General features: G+C 51.6%; 1 protein-coding gene across 1 annotated transcript in view; it reads right to left on the bottom strand.

Annotated features, from left to right (window-relative positions):
* ZCCHC14 (zinc finger CCHC-type containing 14) overlaps positions 1–14,765 on the bottom strand; it is a 55,554-nt gene extending 40,789 nt beyond the window's left edge. The window contains exon 1 of the mRNA XM_010998428.3: positions 14,184–14,765. Within this exon, the coding sequence (XP_010996730.3) occupies positions 14,184–14,735 (552 nt within the window). The 5' untranslated portion in view covers positions 14,736–14,765. The remainder of the gene's footprint in view (positions 1–14,183) is intronic.
* Between the last annotated feature and the right edge of the window lie 612 nt (positions 14,766–15,377).

Genomic DNA, 15,377 nt, shown 5'->3' with positions numbered 1-15,377 from the left:
TGAGCAAGGCAAAGCTGCTCCCGTGCTCCCAGAGTCTCTCCCGGTCAGGCGGCCGTGTGGGTCTCTGTCAGGACTGGAACAGAGATGACCCGCCGGTCAAGAAATTCAAGATTCACATCCAACGGCAGATGTAACCAGAGCTGCACACGACAGGTAAATGGCATTTCCTAGTGAAGTCCAGGACCATGGGCACCAGAGCAGAGCCCACCCTTCCACACTTCAGACCCTCCTGTTACTCAGCACCTTCTAAGTGCCAGAACAGTTAAATAATCATCGCGCGTACAGTCTCCAAACGACACTAGTTTCAAGGCGCCAGGCCAGTCATTTCTTCTCTTCTGCCCAGAGCCCCACGCTTCATAACGACAAATGTCACAGTTAGCGTAAAGCACTCCTTCACAGCCACACCTCCTTAGATAGAGTTAATCCTCCTTGAACACATGGTCTGTATTCACCACAACACTTGGATTATAAAAAGCAGGAGGTTCTCCTTTCAATCATGGTTGAGTAGTCAAACCAATCTTCTCAGAGGTAACCATAAACTCTGGACAGAGTATATAAAACAGTACAGTTAACACAACCCAAACCAGGCAGAAACCAGAGCCAGGCCTACACTGGAAACGAAATTTGCACCCGTAAGTTCACGTCCAGTGGGCCCAGTTCCCACTAGACAGATCCCCAAATCTTCCCGACTTGCAAAACCAGAGATCAGAATGCTGGTGGGCTCCAGCAGCTGGAAAGTGAGGGGGAAACTTGGAAAGGAGAGCGCCCGGAAGGGGGCCACCCAAGCCTGCACACGACGTGGGCCCACATCCCCGCGTGCCCTGAAACGGGCATCACAGGCAGGCTCTTGGCAGTCACGCTAAGACCAGCCAACCGCACAGACTGCTGACGAGCACCGGGAGAGGCCCGGGGGCGCCGACAGGTCTGTGAGACTCTTCAAGGGGGCAGAACAGAATCTCGATTTCCACAGCATCTCACTGAGAGTCCAAGAAGCAGTCCGTGATTACTAGACATGGAAGGAAACACACACGGTGAAGAGCAGGCACAAGACGAGTTGGGCGCCGGGACCAGAGGCGAGGAGTGCAAAGCGGGTACTGTGACCAGGCTCCAGACCTCGAAGGAAAACACGCTCATGATGTGAACCGAGAGGGAATCTCAGGAGAGACACAGAAACCGTTTTCAAAAATGGCAATTCAGGAAGCAACCGAACGTCCTTCACTGCTGAATGGATAAATAAAAGGTGGGCTTCCTGGCAATGAAGTATGACTCAGCACTAAAAAGACACGCACCATCAAGCCATGCAGGGACACGGAGGAGACGCAGATGCGCGCTGCTGAGTGAGAGGGCCCTGCGAGGAGGCTGCAGGGCCAGCCTTGCAACATCCTGCAAGAGGCACAGCTACGGACTCGGTAAGAAGACGAGTGGTTGCGAGGGACAGGGGAGGAGGGATGACAGGTGGAGCGCAGAGGACTTAGGGACAGGGAGAATATTCTGTATAGAAAAGAAGAAGACAGTCTGTGTGACACCTAACAGTGGACACACGTCACCACACATTCATCCAAACCCAGGAAACGTGCGACACCGAGCGTGGGCCCTGACATGACCAATCGACTCCAGGTGATTATGATGATCAATTTTTCTGTGAACCTAAAAGTGCTCTTAAAAAACTGTCTAAAAATAGTAAAAAGAAATTTTAACATGGAAATTCTGAAACAAAAAAAATGCTATTTCTGAAGTTTAAAAAATCCACTGGATGTACTTAACAGCAGTTTGGAATTAATAGAAGAGTCAGTGAATTTCAAAACAGATCAACAGAAAGTGTCCAATCCAATACACAGAAGATTTGGGGAAAAAAAAAAAAAGAACAAAGCTTCCAGGGCCTGTGGAAGAATATCAAGAGGTTTAACATGTCCTGCAGCTGGAGTCCCAGAGGAGAGAGACTGAAACTGTAAAAACCATGGAGAAATTATGGCTGAAGATTTCCCCATTTTAGTAAAAGACATAAATTTACAGATCCAGTAAGTTCAGAGAACACCAAACAAGATGAATTCAAGAAAGCAACACTTGGACACACCACACCCAAGCTGCTCCAGAAGGAAACAGCACACGGCAGAACCACACAGTGGAAGATGGCCAGACATGCCTCAGCCTCTCTAAATGCCGGGAGAAAAAGAGCAGTGACCAGAGATCCCGCAGCCAGTGACAATACCCTTTCACAACACAGGCAAAACAGACATTTCTGGGTGAAAGAAAACAAAGAGAATTTCTTCTCAGCAGACCTGGACTCCAAAAAACGCTGAAGGAAAGACTTCCAGACTGAAGGGATAACATGACAAGCGGGGTCTAGGCATGGGGCGCACAGCAAGCGCAGAAGTGGCAGGTCCGCTCACCCTACCACAGGGGGGCGGTAACTGCAGGGCCCCACGTCCACGCCAACCCCAGCCAGGCAGACCCGGAGATCGCAGGAGCCCCAGACCAGCCAGCACGGGGGGCGGTAACTGCAGGGCCCCACACGTCCACGCCAACCCCAGCCAGGCGGACCCGGAGATCGCAGGAGCCCCAGACCAGCCAGCACGGGGGGCGGTAACTGCAGGGCCCCACACGTCCACGCCAACCCCAGCCAGGCAGACCCGGAGATCGCAGGAGCCCCAGACCAGCCAGCACGGGGGGCGGTAACTACAGGGCCCCACACGTCCACGCCAACCCCAGCCAGGCGGACCCGTAGATCGCAGGAGCCCCAGACCAGCCAGCACGGGGGGCAGTAACTGCAGGGCCCCACACGTCCATGCCAACCCCAGCCAGGCAGACCCGTAGATCGCAGGAGCCCCAGACCAGCCAGCACGGGGGGCAGTAACTGCAGGGCCCTACACGTCCACGCCAACCCCAGCCAGGCGGACCCGGAGATCGCAGGAGCCCCAGACCAGCCAGCACGGGGGGCAGTAACTGCAGGGCCCCACACGTCCATGCCAACCCCAGCCAGGCAGACCCGGAGATCGCAGGAGCCCCAGACCAGCCAGCATGGGGGGCGGTAACTGCAGGGCCCCACACGTCCACGCCAACCCCAGCCAGGCAGACCTGGAGATTGCAGGAGCCCTAGACCAGCCGCCAGACAGTGCAGGAAGGCAAGCCCCCACGACAATGTTCTACCACCTGCTGAAATGAAGTTCCGGAATGGAGGGAACTAGTCAATGGTGGGGAAAAGCAGAAGGGAAAAAAAAGAAAGGAAAAGGTGGGAGGTAGCCGTGGGAGTGGCTGTTGGTGAAGGCGGGGACTGACCAGAAACAGGCAGAGGCAATTTTCTGGGGTGACAGTAACGTTCTCCATCCTGGTAGGGGTTTGCTCACACAGGTTCATGCATTCACTGAAACTCAACTGCGAAGTGAAGGAAAAAAACAAACACTCAAATGATACACTTATAATGTGTATGTTTCACTAAATGCAAGTCGTACTTTTAAACTGAGCTATACATCCTGGGGTGCATTACTGAGGACTGATTACCAACTAAAGGTTACTGATGAAGAAAAAGGCACTGCCAGGGGCGGGGCGGTTGGGAGAAGAGTCACATTTCAGGGACAGAGGCTCCAACAGCAGCCAGAGCCGCGCAGAGCTGGCTGGGCGCCAAAGCTACCCAGCGCCAGCAATGGCCACTTCCTCCCACCCAGGCCACAGAGCTTGAGCCTCCTTTTCCTTCTGTTTCATACTCTGCAGGTTCTTCCTCTCACTTTTAATGAAGAGGTAAAAAATAAAATAAAAATTAAAAAAGCCACTCACTGTCTTAATCCCTCTGTGTCTCTTTTCTCACCACTAAAAGGGGACAGAATAGACCCCAGCTCACCAGTGGTGAGGAAGACTGGGCGCACATGGGAGCCCCGAGGAGTGAGCCCCGTGTGTGGCCATGGGGGCATGAGTGGTCAGTGGCCTCACCCTTTGCTGATGACCCGTCCTCTACTCCTCTCCCCAGTAACAGTTCCTGGGAGGAAAAAATCATTCTGACTTGTCAATCAAGCTCCCCAACAAAAATACTAACAGTCTTTAAAATAAAGGAAAAACCCGCACAAATAAGTGTTTTCAGAAAAATATGACCCTGCAAAGTACCCACGTGAGAAAGACACTGTCAGGAAGCTGGAGTCAGCAGGAAGCGCGGAGTTCCAAGCAGGATCTGAATACTCACCTGTGTGCAGGTGGCACACCCACCAGCGCTTCCCACACAGCCTCAATACCCGACACTTGCAAAGTATCTCATTAATTTACTTTTATATAGTTTGGTTGTTAGCGTTATTCCCAACCTTATAAAATTTTATTAAAATGCCCAGAAGTGATAGGAGAAGGGCCTTTTTCTCTTCTCCATAAATTAATTCTCTTCTTTTTCCAAACAGTTATTTTTCTCCAGTCTAGACTATGTTTCTAGTAGTGCCTATATATACATGCTTTAATTAGATTCGCTGTGAATCAGAAAACTGAGGATTTAATTTCTTTCTAGTACTTCTATTGCAGTTCTTATGTGAAAGTCCTAAATAATCAGGAAATGCTATAATGCCAGCTCCTTACAATGACTCTGATGTCCATGGTCAAAGCGTAAAAGAAACAAACTGAAACCTGGGATGAGAAGCAGTCGCTCAGCCTACGGCCATCCTGCAGCACACTGACACACCCAGGCTCACCACGACTCACCGCTGTGCAAGCCTGAAGGAATGCAATCAAACAGTCTTACTTTCTGAGTTACAAACGGCACTCTGAGGTGCACAGATCCCCTGGTGGCAGGCTCACCGGAGCCTCAGAAGACCACTCGCTCTGTCCCCAGCTCTGTGTCCTGTCCACATAAATTTGGTTTTGCCCTGGGGTAATATAAAGCCAAACCATCAGGTTCAAAGAGTTTCTCCCAGTGGAAGCTTTTGCATGCCAGCTTTTGAAAAATTAGAAAGTAGGGTGCAGATGTTAAAATTCACTAGATTCTACTCAAGCTATGTAATGCTTGAGAAGCAGCCACAGGATAAAGGCAATCAAGGAAGAGTGGGAGTTGGTGACAGATATGACTAATAGGGTCACAGAGGAAAACAGCACTAGATGTTTCCACTGGGGTGGCCTTTCCCAGACCCCAACACGTCCCTTCCACTGGGTTTTCACAGGTGCTCAGGACATAGCCTCTGTGAAGTAGCAGGGACCACTAGCCTCTGGGATTGTAAGAGAAAGGCACAGCCTCTGCCGTCCACTAGGTCGAAGTCTGGTGATGGACATGTAAGCAAACCTATTATGTAACACAGTACGGTGAGGTCTAGGACAGAAGGAGCCAGCAGAAGGCTTAGCATGTGTGAGCCAAAAAGTAGGGGCTGGGGCGCCCCAGGTAGCAGGTGTCCCACCTGAGAGAGCAGCATCTGCAGAGGCTCAGGGGACGAGGGGACACAGCGCGCATGAGGTACTGAGGGGTCGGGCCACGGGCAGACCACGAGGGATGTGGCACACCATGCTGAGGACGGCACACCAGAACACAGTCCCACGGGCACCCTACCAGGACCATTCCTGTGACACCTCGGGAGCTGCTGTTAGAGGCTGCGGGTGGGGCCAGGGAAACTACGGGTGTCACTGGAGATTGGACCCAGGTCAAGGTCAGAACTTGAACATGTCACTGTTCTTTCTAAAAAGAGTTAAGGTACCAAAGTGTCTGTTATAAACTGATTTTAATACAAGAGAGTAGTTATAAAGTTGTCTCCTGCAGAACAGCAGAACTTAAAACAATGACATCAGTTAATTCTAGAAGGCGATCGTCACTCGCTTGCATTCCAGCCTGTTTCCTGACTTGGGATGGAGAGGAGGGAGTGTGGCTAGCGCTGTGCTTGTTACCAGAAGACTATTTTAATCTACGCCCTGACTCCCTGGTAAATCACCCTAAGTCCACTTACAAAGAAATGCTCCACATACATGACCATCAGGCCGAGTGTGGCAGGGAGAGGGCAGGGGGCCGATAGACAGGAACAACGTGGAGCTGGCCGTGTGGCCAGAGAACAAACCTGTGAAGGTGTTTAGGACCTGATAACCAGCTGGCTGGAGGAATAGGAAAGACAGCAGACTGTGTAAAAGGCATGGGCTTCTGGCTAGAGGGGAAGGACAAGGATGGGAAGAGAGAAACTTGCCTCTGGATATGCTCAGTTCCCTGGGACCCTCAGCTGTAGCTCAGTCCCAGGTGCTTAGAGATTTTGGGTTCATCAGCAAGAGTGGCAAAATCACAGCCGAAAATGTCACAAATTATAAAGTAACAAGGGAAGAGAAAGGAGGAGAGAAGTCTGAGGAATGCCATCATCAAAAAGGCAGGAAAGCAGGAGAGAAACAGAAAACATTCAGAGAAGCAGGAGAAAATCAGCGGTGCCAGAGAAACAGCGGAGAGGGCGCGCGGTCCTCCGGCTGAGTGGGCCACGCTCAGACCCTGCACCCGGGGCCTTAGCACCACCCCCTGGGAAATTCCCCTGTGCAGGGAACCCAAGAACAAACGAGAGATAAGGAAGATAAGGGCTGAAAAGTCTCCACTGAATCTAGCAAGTAAAAGTCATCCAGATAAAGTTGTCAGTGAAAGATAACAGTCTAGAAGTAAACCCCAACATGTGCAGGAGATGCGGCACAGGGTAACAAAGGGTCTTTCAAATCTGAGAGGAATAAGGTGGATTATTCAACAAACGGCACTGGGACAGATGAGGTTGCCTCATCTGGAAAATGTAAGACTAGCTTTGTACCTTATACCAAATAAATTCCAGATGTATCTTCTGTTAAATATACAATGAGAAACCAAACAAGTTTTGCACCAGACAACACCACAAGGAATGGCTATAATGTGTAAAGCATGATGTGTGTATGAGCATAATGTATATATGCACGTGTGTAAGTACGATACATGATAGGTAACACATTTCTAATTATAACACAACACCCAGAAGCCACACGAGACTGAGAAAAATGACATTGAAAAAAATAAAGTCAAAAAGCAAGGGGAAAAAAACAAAACCTGGAAAGTAAATACCTGTAACTTCTACTAAAGAGACGAAAGGACAATTTCCTTGAAACTTAAAGAGCTCCTAAAAACAGCAAGGAAAAGGTCAACAACCCACCAGAATACGGAGAACTCAACAAAGCCAAACAGAACGGGTCAACTGAAAACAGGTTCAACCTCATGGGTCGGAGGGCTGCACCTCTCGCTGAGCGCTGTTTCCCACCAGAGTGCACGTGGCTGCCGGCGCTGTGCTGACCCCAGAGGTGAATGTACACATTGGTGCCCACACTCACCGTGGGGACCCCAAACGGAGAAGCTTGGCAATCCCCCAAATAATTACAGCAGCGCAGACCCTCTGACCCACCACCAACTCCTCATCCAGGTTTCCACTCTGCAGACACACTTAACCAAAATGTGAAAGGCCACCCGTGTGGTGCACCACATGCAGGTGACACATACACAGTGTGGAAGTGACAGGGTTGTATGTAACAGGAAGATGGGAACAACGTGTCCATCAACAGACACACAGGGCAGCCACAGAGTGAAGAGGCTTTGTGGACCGATGCTCATCTAGGAAGACACGAGGACGAGCCCAGAGGGGCAGACCTGTGAGACACCAGCTACCCGCGGCAGTAATAGTCTCTCTGGGAGGTTCCACAAGGAACAGACTGGGGAACGGAACTGCACGGGTTCTAGAGTGAAAAACCTTGCTTTTTAAATGTGAAATAAAAGGCTCAATACCCAGGTAAAGGAATAGAATGTCGTCAGAAACTTGAAATGTCCTGTGTGTCCTTCCGACTACCTGGGGATGGGGGGGCCGGTCCTTGAATATCCTTTTGTAGCCTTTCAATTTTTCTACCTCTCATTATCTATTAAATTTTTTTTCATGTAAAAGATTACTGAGTTCCCATTTAAAAAAAAACTGTTTTAGTTGAACAGCTTGAGGGCAAAAGCTGGTTCCCGGAGGCTGGCTGTGTCCTGCATCGTTTGGGGGAGGCATGTGTGCAGAACTGCAGGGACGGGAGCTCCCATGGGTATCTGATTTGTGCATGTGATGTCTTAGAATGGTGTGTGAGTCTGCATGTCTACACGCACTACAAAGTCAGAAGGATACACAACAAAGTGATGAAAACGGACTCTCCCTGGAAAGCAGGCATGGCTGCTGTGGGGAGGAACCAAGACTGGAGTGGATGACAGGGGGGACACGGAGGGGTGAGGATCTTGTTTCCACCAGTGCTAATGGGCCAAGTGGGAAACAGCAGAGGTCAGAGGTTGGCATGGGGGAGGTGGGGAGGGCAGGAAGTGGCAAAGTTCAGGCATGTGACCTAACAATGTCCCTGAGGGAAAAGAAAGATGTGACCAGAACAGAAGTAGAGTGACTGCCTGGGACAGAAAGGAAACCTCTGCCCCGAAACAGGAGAAGAGAGATCAGGGACAGGACGAGTGCAATAAGACATCTCAAGGACTAGCAATTTTCCTACGTACCAGCAAACATCCGCCCCAAACCCCACACACCCCTCCCAAGCAAGTCAGCGAGTAAAAAGCGTCCTGACGTCCCTAGAGCGCGCGGCCTGCGTAGCCCTCCAGTGATTCTGGGCCAGGCGTTCGGGGACAGCGTCTTCTGCCCCATCCTGACGCCCTGGTCAGAGACTGCACTGCAGACAGCTGCTAGAGATCAATTACTTGAAAGATACTGTCTGCCCTTATCTTCTCTTCACTCTAAATAACTTCAGGCCTTTTAACCCAGAACAAAACAAACTGCTTAAGAATTAACCAAATTAATAATCCTCGATTATTGCTTTTTACTTTTGATAGGAAATGTTTCTATAAGGTGTTAGGTCTTACAGGGCAGCCATAAAATAGAGTGGCTATTATAAATAGTGAGCCAGAGGCAAAATATCCATAGAGACTAGAGAAAAACTACCCTGTTGAAACTAATTTCTAAACTGTGCATGTCAAAGCTAAAGTCCAAAATCAGAAACCTTCAGTAAACTGTAAACTAATTAGCGAATTTGTGGCAACAGTTCTTACTAAAACTAATGGGAGAAGTAGTGTTCTGAGTGGGGGTTTCTCAGGAAAAAAAAAAAAGACACCCAAAGGATCTTTTTCGAAAATCTAATCCACGTAAGGCAGGAAAAAAAAAAAGAATACGTACGTAGAAACTATTTTTACTAGACAGAATAAAAGTTTTCTTCTGACTTACCAACAGTCTCTAAGGAAGTCAGCAGTCACCAATTTAGCAAACAAAGTGTACCAGCATGGGTCCCTTCTCCTAGCTTCCTATGAAGTTGTAAAACTGATGAAAATTTGTTGACAACCCAAAATGTCCTCAATCCAAAAGGAAGGTAAATACAGCACACAGGACTGAGGAGAAAATGGGTAAACTAAAGCCTAAGAGATAAACTTCAGAACCTGCAGAAACGAGGCTAATGCTGGTGTCTCTGCAATATGATCTAACTTCCATCAGCAGCACAACCACATTGCTCATTATACCCTAATATGACATAAAACTGCCCGTTTCTACAACCACACTCCAGAACACAATATGGACTAGGAGTACAAATGTCCGAGTTGAGTAAAGCAAATGTGAACTAGCTCACAGGAAAGAAAATAGCCTCAATTTAACCTGAGGGCAAAGGACAGTAATTAAAGTGCCACACAATCCAAGCTGTCATACAGAACACCAGCAGTACTGCGACTCCAAGAGGATGTGACTGGGCTTCCATTTTCAATGACCACATCAGCAACAGCAAAGCAATTAAAGCTGCACCTCAGGATGTCTCAATTCCTATATCATGAACCTCACTATAAAAAGAGGAGTCCTTGGGGCCTATAAAAGCTGGCAAAGGAAAAAAAAATCCAGTCTGTTTCAGGATAGCCTCCGCTGCAGCGTAATGAAGGAAGCCAGGCTTGCTCAGAGGCCGGCGGTCAGGCCTCAGCTGCCGAACAAGTGCTAACAGCGGGGCCGTGAGGCTCCTCCTTTGCCCGTGAGCGGGAACAACAGCTGCTCCCAAGTCCCTTCTGGCAGAATGCTGGACTTTCAGCTGCGACAGGCCAAGTTACAGTTAAAGGAGAAACCGGAAGAAGCCATTTATACCTCACCTGACAAACTTCCCAACTCTCACCTCTGAACTGCAATGATTTCCAACAGCTTACAAAAACGAGGAGATGAAGCAAGCTGTTCCTTGCCTCAGGCAAGAGATTACGAGCATCTGCCTGCACCCCAAGTTCCTCCAGTGCTTACCTGGAGCACCCCCGATGGAGTTCCTTCCAGACCCTGCCAGAGGACACGCACCCAAAGGAAGACCGCTCTCCACCACACTCCTGCTCTAGCATTTTAAAAACACGGTTTCAGCACTCCCTTAAAAACCACCCTCATGACCCCTATCATGAGGGTTCTGAAACACCAAGGCAGGAGGGGCTGCACTGTAAGCCCCCACTGTCTCCTCTGCAGTTCCTCTGGGAGGCCAGGGAACGACCTGCAGGGCACTGCCATGATGTCCAGCAATCCGCCAGGTGCACTCTGACCATGAGAACCGGGTCCCGCAGGACAGCTGTGCGTTGCGACACTCCAAAGATGACTGGGTAAATATTGGGTATAAGACAGCAGCCTCCTAGCCACGAAGGAAAGAAGCCTAGAAAGAAGCACCTCAAACAACCCAAATGTCCATCAACTGATGGATGGACAAACAGAATGGGGTACAGCCACATAACGGAATATTACTCAACCTAAAAGGCGTGAAGGGCCGACGCAGCTCCAACAGGAGCGAGACTTGAGAACAGTGCACTGAGTGGAGCAGCCAACACCAAAGGCCAGGGAGTGTGTGATCCCATTTACATGCAATGTCCCCAACAGGCAAACCCACTGACAGAAAGCAGACCAGTGCCTGTCAGGGCTGGGCGAGGGGGAATGGAAGTGACAGTTCCTTTCAGGGGCTGATGACAATGTTCTGGAACTAGACAGCGGTGAGGGGGTGCACAACTCTGTGAATGCACCGAAAACCACTGAATTATACACTTTAGAGGGGCAAATTTTACAATATGTGAATTGAATCTCAATAAAGCAGCTACTTAAAAAAGCAAGTATATACCACAGCACTTTATCACTTACACAGATAAAAGACTACCAAGGATAAATTTAAACTTTTCCCAAAACTATGGCTTTATATTTAAACAAAATGGAAAGAAAGAAGTAGTGTAAGTCCAAACCAACCATCATGACTAGTTCGTACCACACACACACAGTACCTGCTGGCTGCCGAGCACAGGAAAGCTACCGCACTTTACTGCCATGAACACCATCAGTTTTACTGCTATGAACACTTTCCTTTCTAAAAGTAAAAATGTCTATTTTATATTCCTCACACTTTTAAACCTCTTTTCCAAGTCCTCCGACCAATAAGCATTTTAAACTAACACAGTGAAACAATTGCAAATAATGACTGTATCAGAAACTTTAGTTAAAAGAAGTATCTCTTTAAATAGAATGAAAAACATGGAACAATCAACATCCTCATCTCTAAAAGATAAACAAAGTCTCAGCTCCGAGAGTTCAAAACAAAACATAACATCTTACAGAAGAAATGCAAACAGAGCTTTACCAGGACTCTTCCAGGATCGCACTACACGTCAGATCTAAAGAGATACTAAAAAGCTGCCGACATCAAGCAGCAAAGGATGTATCAGTGTCAGGCCTTAACTTGAAAACGGTAAAGGAACAGAAAATTAAATAAATGTGAGTGAAGTTACTTTAGCAGTGACACGGGGGATGTTCTAAGTAAAACTAGACATATGACTGTTTTTGAAATACAGAAGCAAGGGTTACTCACTATAATCTCATTATTAAAGATCAAGCAGAATTCTCCAATTTCCTACAGATGAAAAAAAAAATTGTCAGCTCCAGGTAACTATGTATTCAAAAATCTACTTAGAAAATATCACCACTCTGAGATGTAAGTATTTCACTCCATAACAATGTGCCTTGCTTAAGTCAGGGCTGCTCCATAAAAAACCAGAGAGAACAGGGCGGAGCAGGAAGTACTCACTTCACGTCTGCAGGCACTTCACACGTGACCTCATGTTACCCTTCACACACGCCTGTGAGGCAGGTAACCTACCTTCTACTCCAAAAGCGAAGCCCCGCGAGGAGAGGATTCTGGCCAAGGTCACAAAGCTGGTCAATTCTGTGCCCACACCAGCAGAGGTGGGGCAGATTAAGACCCTGCATCTCATCAAAGGGACTTCTGGCTTGACAAAAAGGCTCTCTCATAAAAGATATTTTTGTTCTAGCTTTAGCTCACTGCCCTGCCAAAATAATTGCCATCTTCTGCTTTTACAAAGTGATGCGTCTGCAAACACAAAAGAATCCCCTTCAAGGGCTGAACACAACCAGAGTCACAGCTACAGACATTATCAGTGTTAGTAATGCTAGCAGAAGGCTGAAAGCGCACGCAACCGGCCCCAGGGACTGAAGGTGCCAGGGACTGGCACCTCAAAGCCTCCTGAGCTCCCTAAGGACAATCACATTTCATAGGACCCTGTCTTCCCCTGGTTGTAGCTGCAAGAACATTTTTCTGCCCAATGCACAGATCTAGAGTGAGATCTGAACACACAAGAAAGAAAACCACAGACTCAGAGGTTAGTCACCAGAAAGATATGACAGAGATTAAAACCACTGTGGGTACTCCAGTCACCTCTTACAGGAAGGCATTAAAAGAGAAAAGCCACAGGTCCACGGCTGAAAGACAGCCTGAAAACCGCCACTCGCAAACCAGACAGTATCAAAGGTTTCCTCTCAGAGAGCTCAGGCACTGTCAAGGGCACTGAGACCACTGGTCCGACTGCTCATCTTTCACTTCCCAGAGAAAGTCGGTTTTAATCCAAGTACACACACCACACGTGGTCAAAGAAAAATCCTTTTCTGGGTCCCAGGGGACTGTTAAAAATAAGTTTGAGCCCCAAACACTTTGTGTTTACATAGCTTTGAAACATTCAGACAAAAGTTCACATTTCTAAGTGAATACCCACTATGCCCTTCCTGTTTAATCTGGAGACAGGAGAGCCTTAATCCTAGTCCGACTCCAAATCAGCCTGGGATTTGTTTCTACAAAGGCAGGCAGGTCACGGAGAAGTAACTGTTTCACATGCACAGAACGCTCCAAACCTGTCTTCCTGTCTGTTACAGTAGGCTTGCTCTTACACACACAGACACACACGTACACACATACACAGTATAAACAGATATACACACACGTTTAAAAATACACACACATTCTCTACACATACGTGTACACACTTACATATACACACAACGCACACATGATGCACACGTGTACTCATGTACACACAGTGATACACGGGCACACGGCGGCCTGCGGCTCACCCCGACCCTAAGCTCCTCCAGGGGACACCTGCCTCACTCCGCGCAAATGGACACACAGGCCCTGGGGGCCCCAGCACCGCACCGCGCGGGTCTCCTAAGGCTCCAGCGCCTTCTAATCTCCATCTCACCAGCGGCTTCCTTTCCTGATAATAAACACCAGATTTGGAGAAACCAAGGCGACACAATGTGTAACGGTTATCTGTCGCCCAAGAGCCAGATTAAGGGGACAAAGGCCTTATCGCGCTTTCAGCGGAAGAACTGTACCAAAGGCTCGGACGGGCCGCGAACTCTGCCCGGGGTGTTCTTTCCCCAACCGCGGAGCCCCCTCCCCTGGGTCCGACCTAGGCGGTTGTGACGCCGCCGAAGGGGCATGGGGGAGCTGGGCGAGGTCTTGGGGTGCGGGTTTGGGGGCGTGAGGGGGGACAGGGGGCTGAGGTGAGGGTGGGGTTTGAGGTGCAGGGTGAACTGCGGAATGGAGGGTTGGGGTGCGAGTGGGGCCCTGCAGTGGGAGATCGAGGTGATGAGGAGATACCTGGCTGCGCAGGATGGAAGCTTCTGGTGCGGGTAGGGGTTTGCGGTGGCTTGGGGTGCCACTGGGGGCTTGGGGTGGAAGGTGTGAACGCTGGGGTTGAGGTAAGGCTTTGGGGTGGAGACTTGGGGTGCGGTCAGGGCTTGGGGCCTGGAGTGAAAGCCTGGGGTGCGAGTAGGGGCCTGGGGCACGGATCCGTGCTTCAGGCCTGGATTGAAAGCTTGGGGTGGGGGTAGAGTCTGGGGGCGCCGGTCGGGGTGGGGCCCGGAGAGAAAGCTTGGGACGCGGGCACGCACCTTGTGGCAGGCCGGGCAGGTGGGCAGCGCGCTCTTGCCCCCCGGGCCCCCGCCGCCGCTCAGGCTGCTCTGGATCTGCGTGAGCTCCTGGCGCAGCACCTGCTTCTGGTGGAAGCTGAAGGCCGGGTGGTTGGAGGCCATGGTGAAGAGCAGCAGGAACTCATCGCCCGTGCGGCCCTCGTTGAGCTGCAGCCCGTAGTTGTGGATGATGGAGTCGATGTGCGTGAGCGTGCGGTAGAGCACGCCCGCCGCCTCGCGCTGCTCCGAGCCCAGCAGCGCCAGCGACACTAGCAGCTTGCTGCGCACCACCTCGTCCGTCAGGTTGGTGAGGCTGCCCAGGTCGGCTGGGTTGTTGGCCTTGATCTCCGAGTCGCGCAGCGAGTGGTAGTCCTTGCGGGCCAGGTCCTCGAGGCACGAGCCGAGGAAGCGCAGCTCGAGCGGGATGCACAGGTCCAGCAGGCCGCACAAGAACTCCACGCGCTGCGGCGACGGCAGCTCCGAGAACCAGCGGTACACGCCGTCCCTCTGCAGCGGGCAGCGCTTCTCCACCATGCTGCCGCCCGCGCCGCGCCGCCACGCGGGGCCGGGGGCCGCCACCCGCGGCCGGGGTCGGGGCCGGGGGCGCGGGCGGGCGCGGGCGGGGGCGCGGCCGGGGCCGGGCGAGGGCGAGGGCGGCCGAGCGCCGCGGGCCGCGCCGGGGCCGGGGCCGGGGCCGGGGGCGCGCGGCGCGGGCGAGACCCCCGCCAGGGGCCGGCGGGCGGGCGCGCGCGGGGCGCTGGGGGGGCCCGGGGCGGCCGGGGCGGCCGGGGGCGGCGAGCGGCCTCGGGCCCCCAGCTCACGGGCGGGCTCCTGGCCCGCGCCCGTCCCCGGCGGCGGCCGGTGCGCGGCGGCGGCGGCGGCGGCTGCTCCTCGTCGTCGTCGTCGTCGCCCGGGAGGCGGCCGCCCCCATCTCCCCCCGCGCCGCAGGGTCTGTCACTGCGGGCCGCCCCCCGACGGAGCCGCCCGGGCCATTCCGCCACGCCGCCACGCTGGGCCGACGGCCGTTACTCGGGACGGAGGCCGCGGCGGGCTGGGGAGCGGCGCTCGGAAGCGGGCGGCGGAGGGATCTGCGCCGGCACTCGCCGCGGCCTCGCGCCTCAGCTCCCCGCGCCGCGGACGGATCCGGGCGGAGCGCCGCGTTCGTTGCTGACGGGC

The sequence above is a fragment of the Camelus dromedarius genome, chromosome 23, assembly GCF_036321535.1.
Source record: "Camelus dromedarius isolate mCamDro1 chromosome 23, mCamDro1.pat, whole genome shotgun sequence".
Taxonomy (NCBI): domain Eukaryota; kingdom Metazoa; phylum Chordata; class Mammalia; order Artiodactyla; family Camelidae; genus Camelus; species Camelus dromedarius.
The sequence above is the reverse complement of the archived record's forward strand: the minus strand, read 5'-3'. Positions and strand labels throughout refer to the sequence as shown.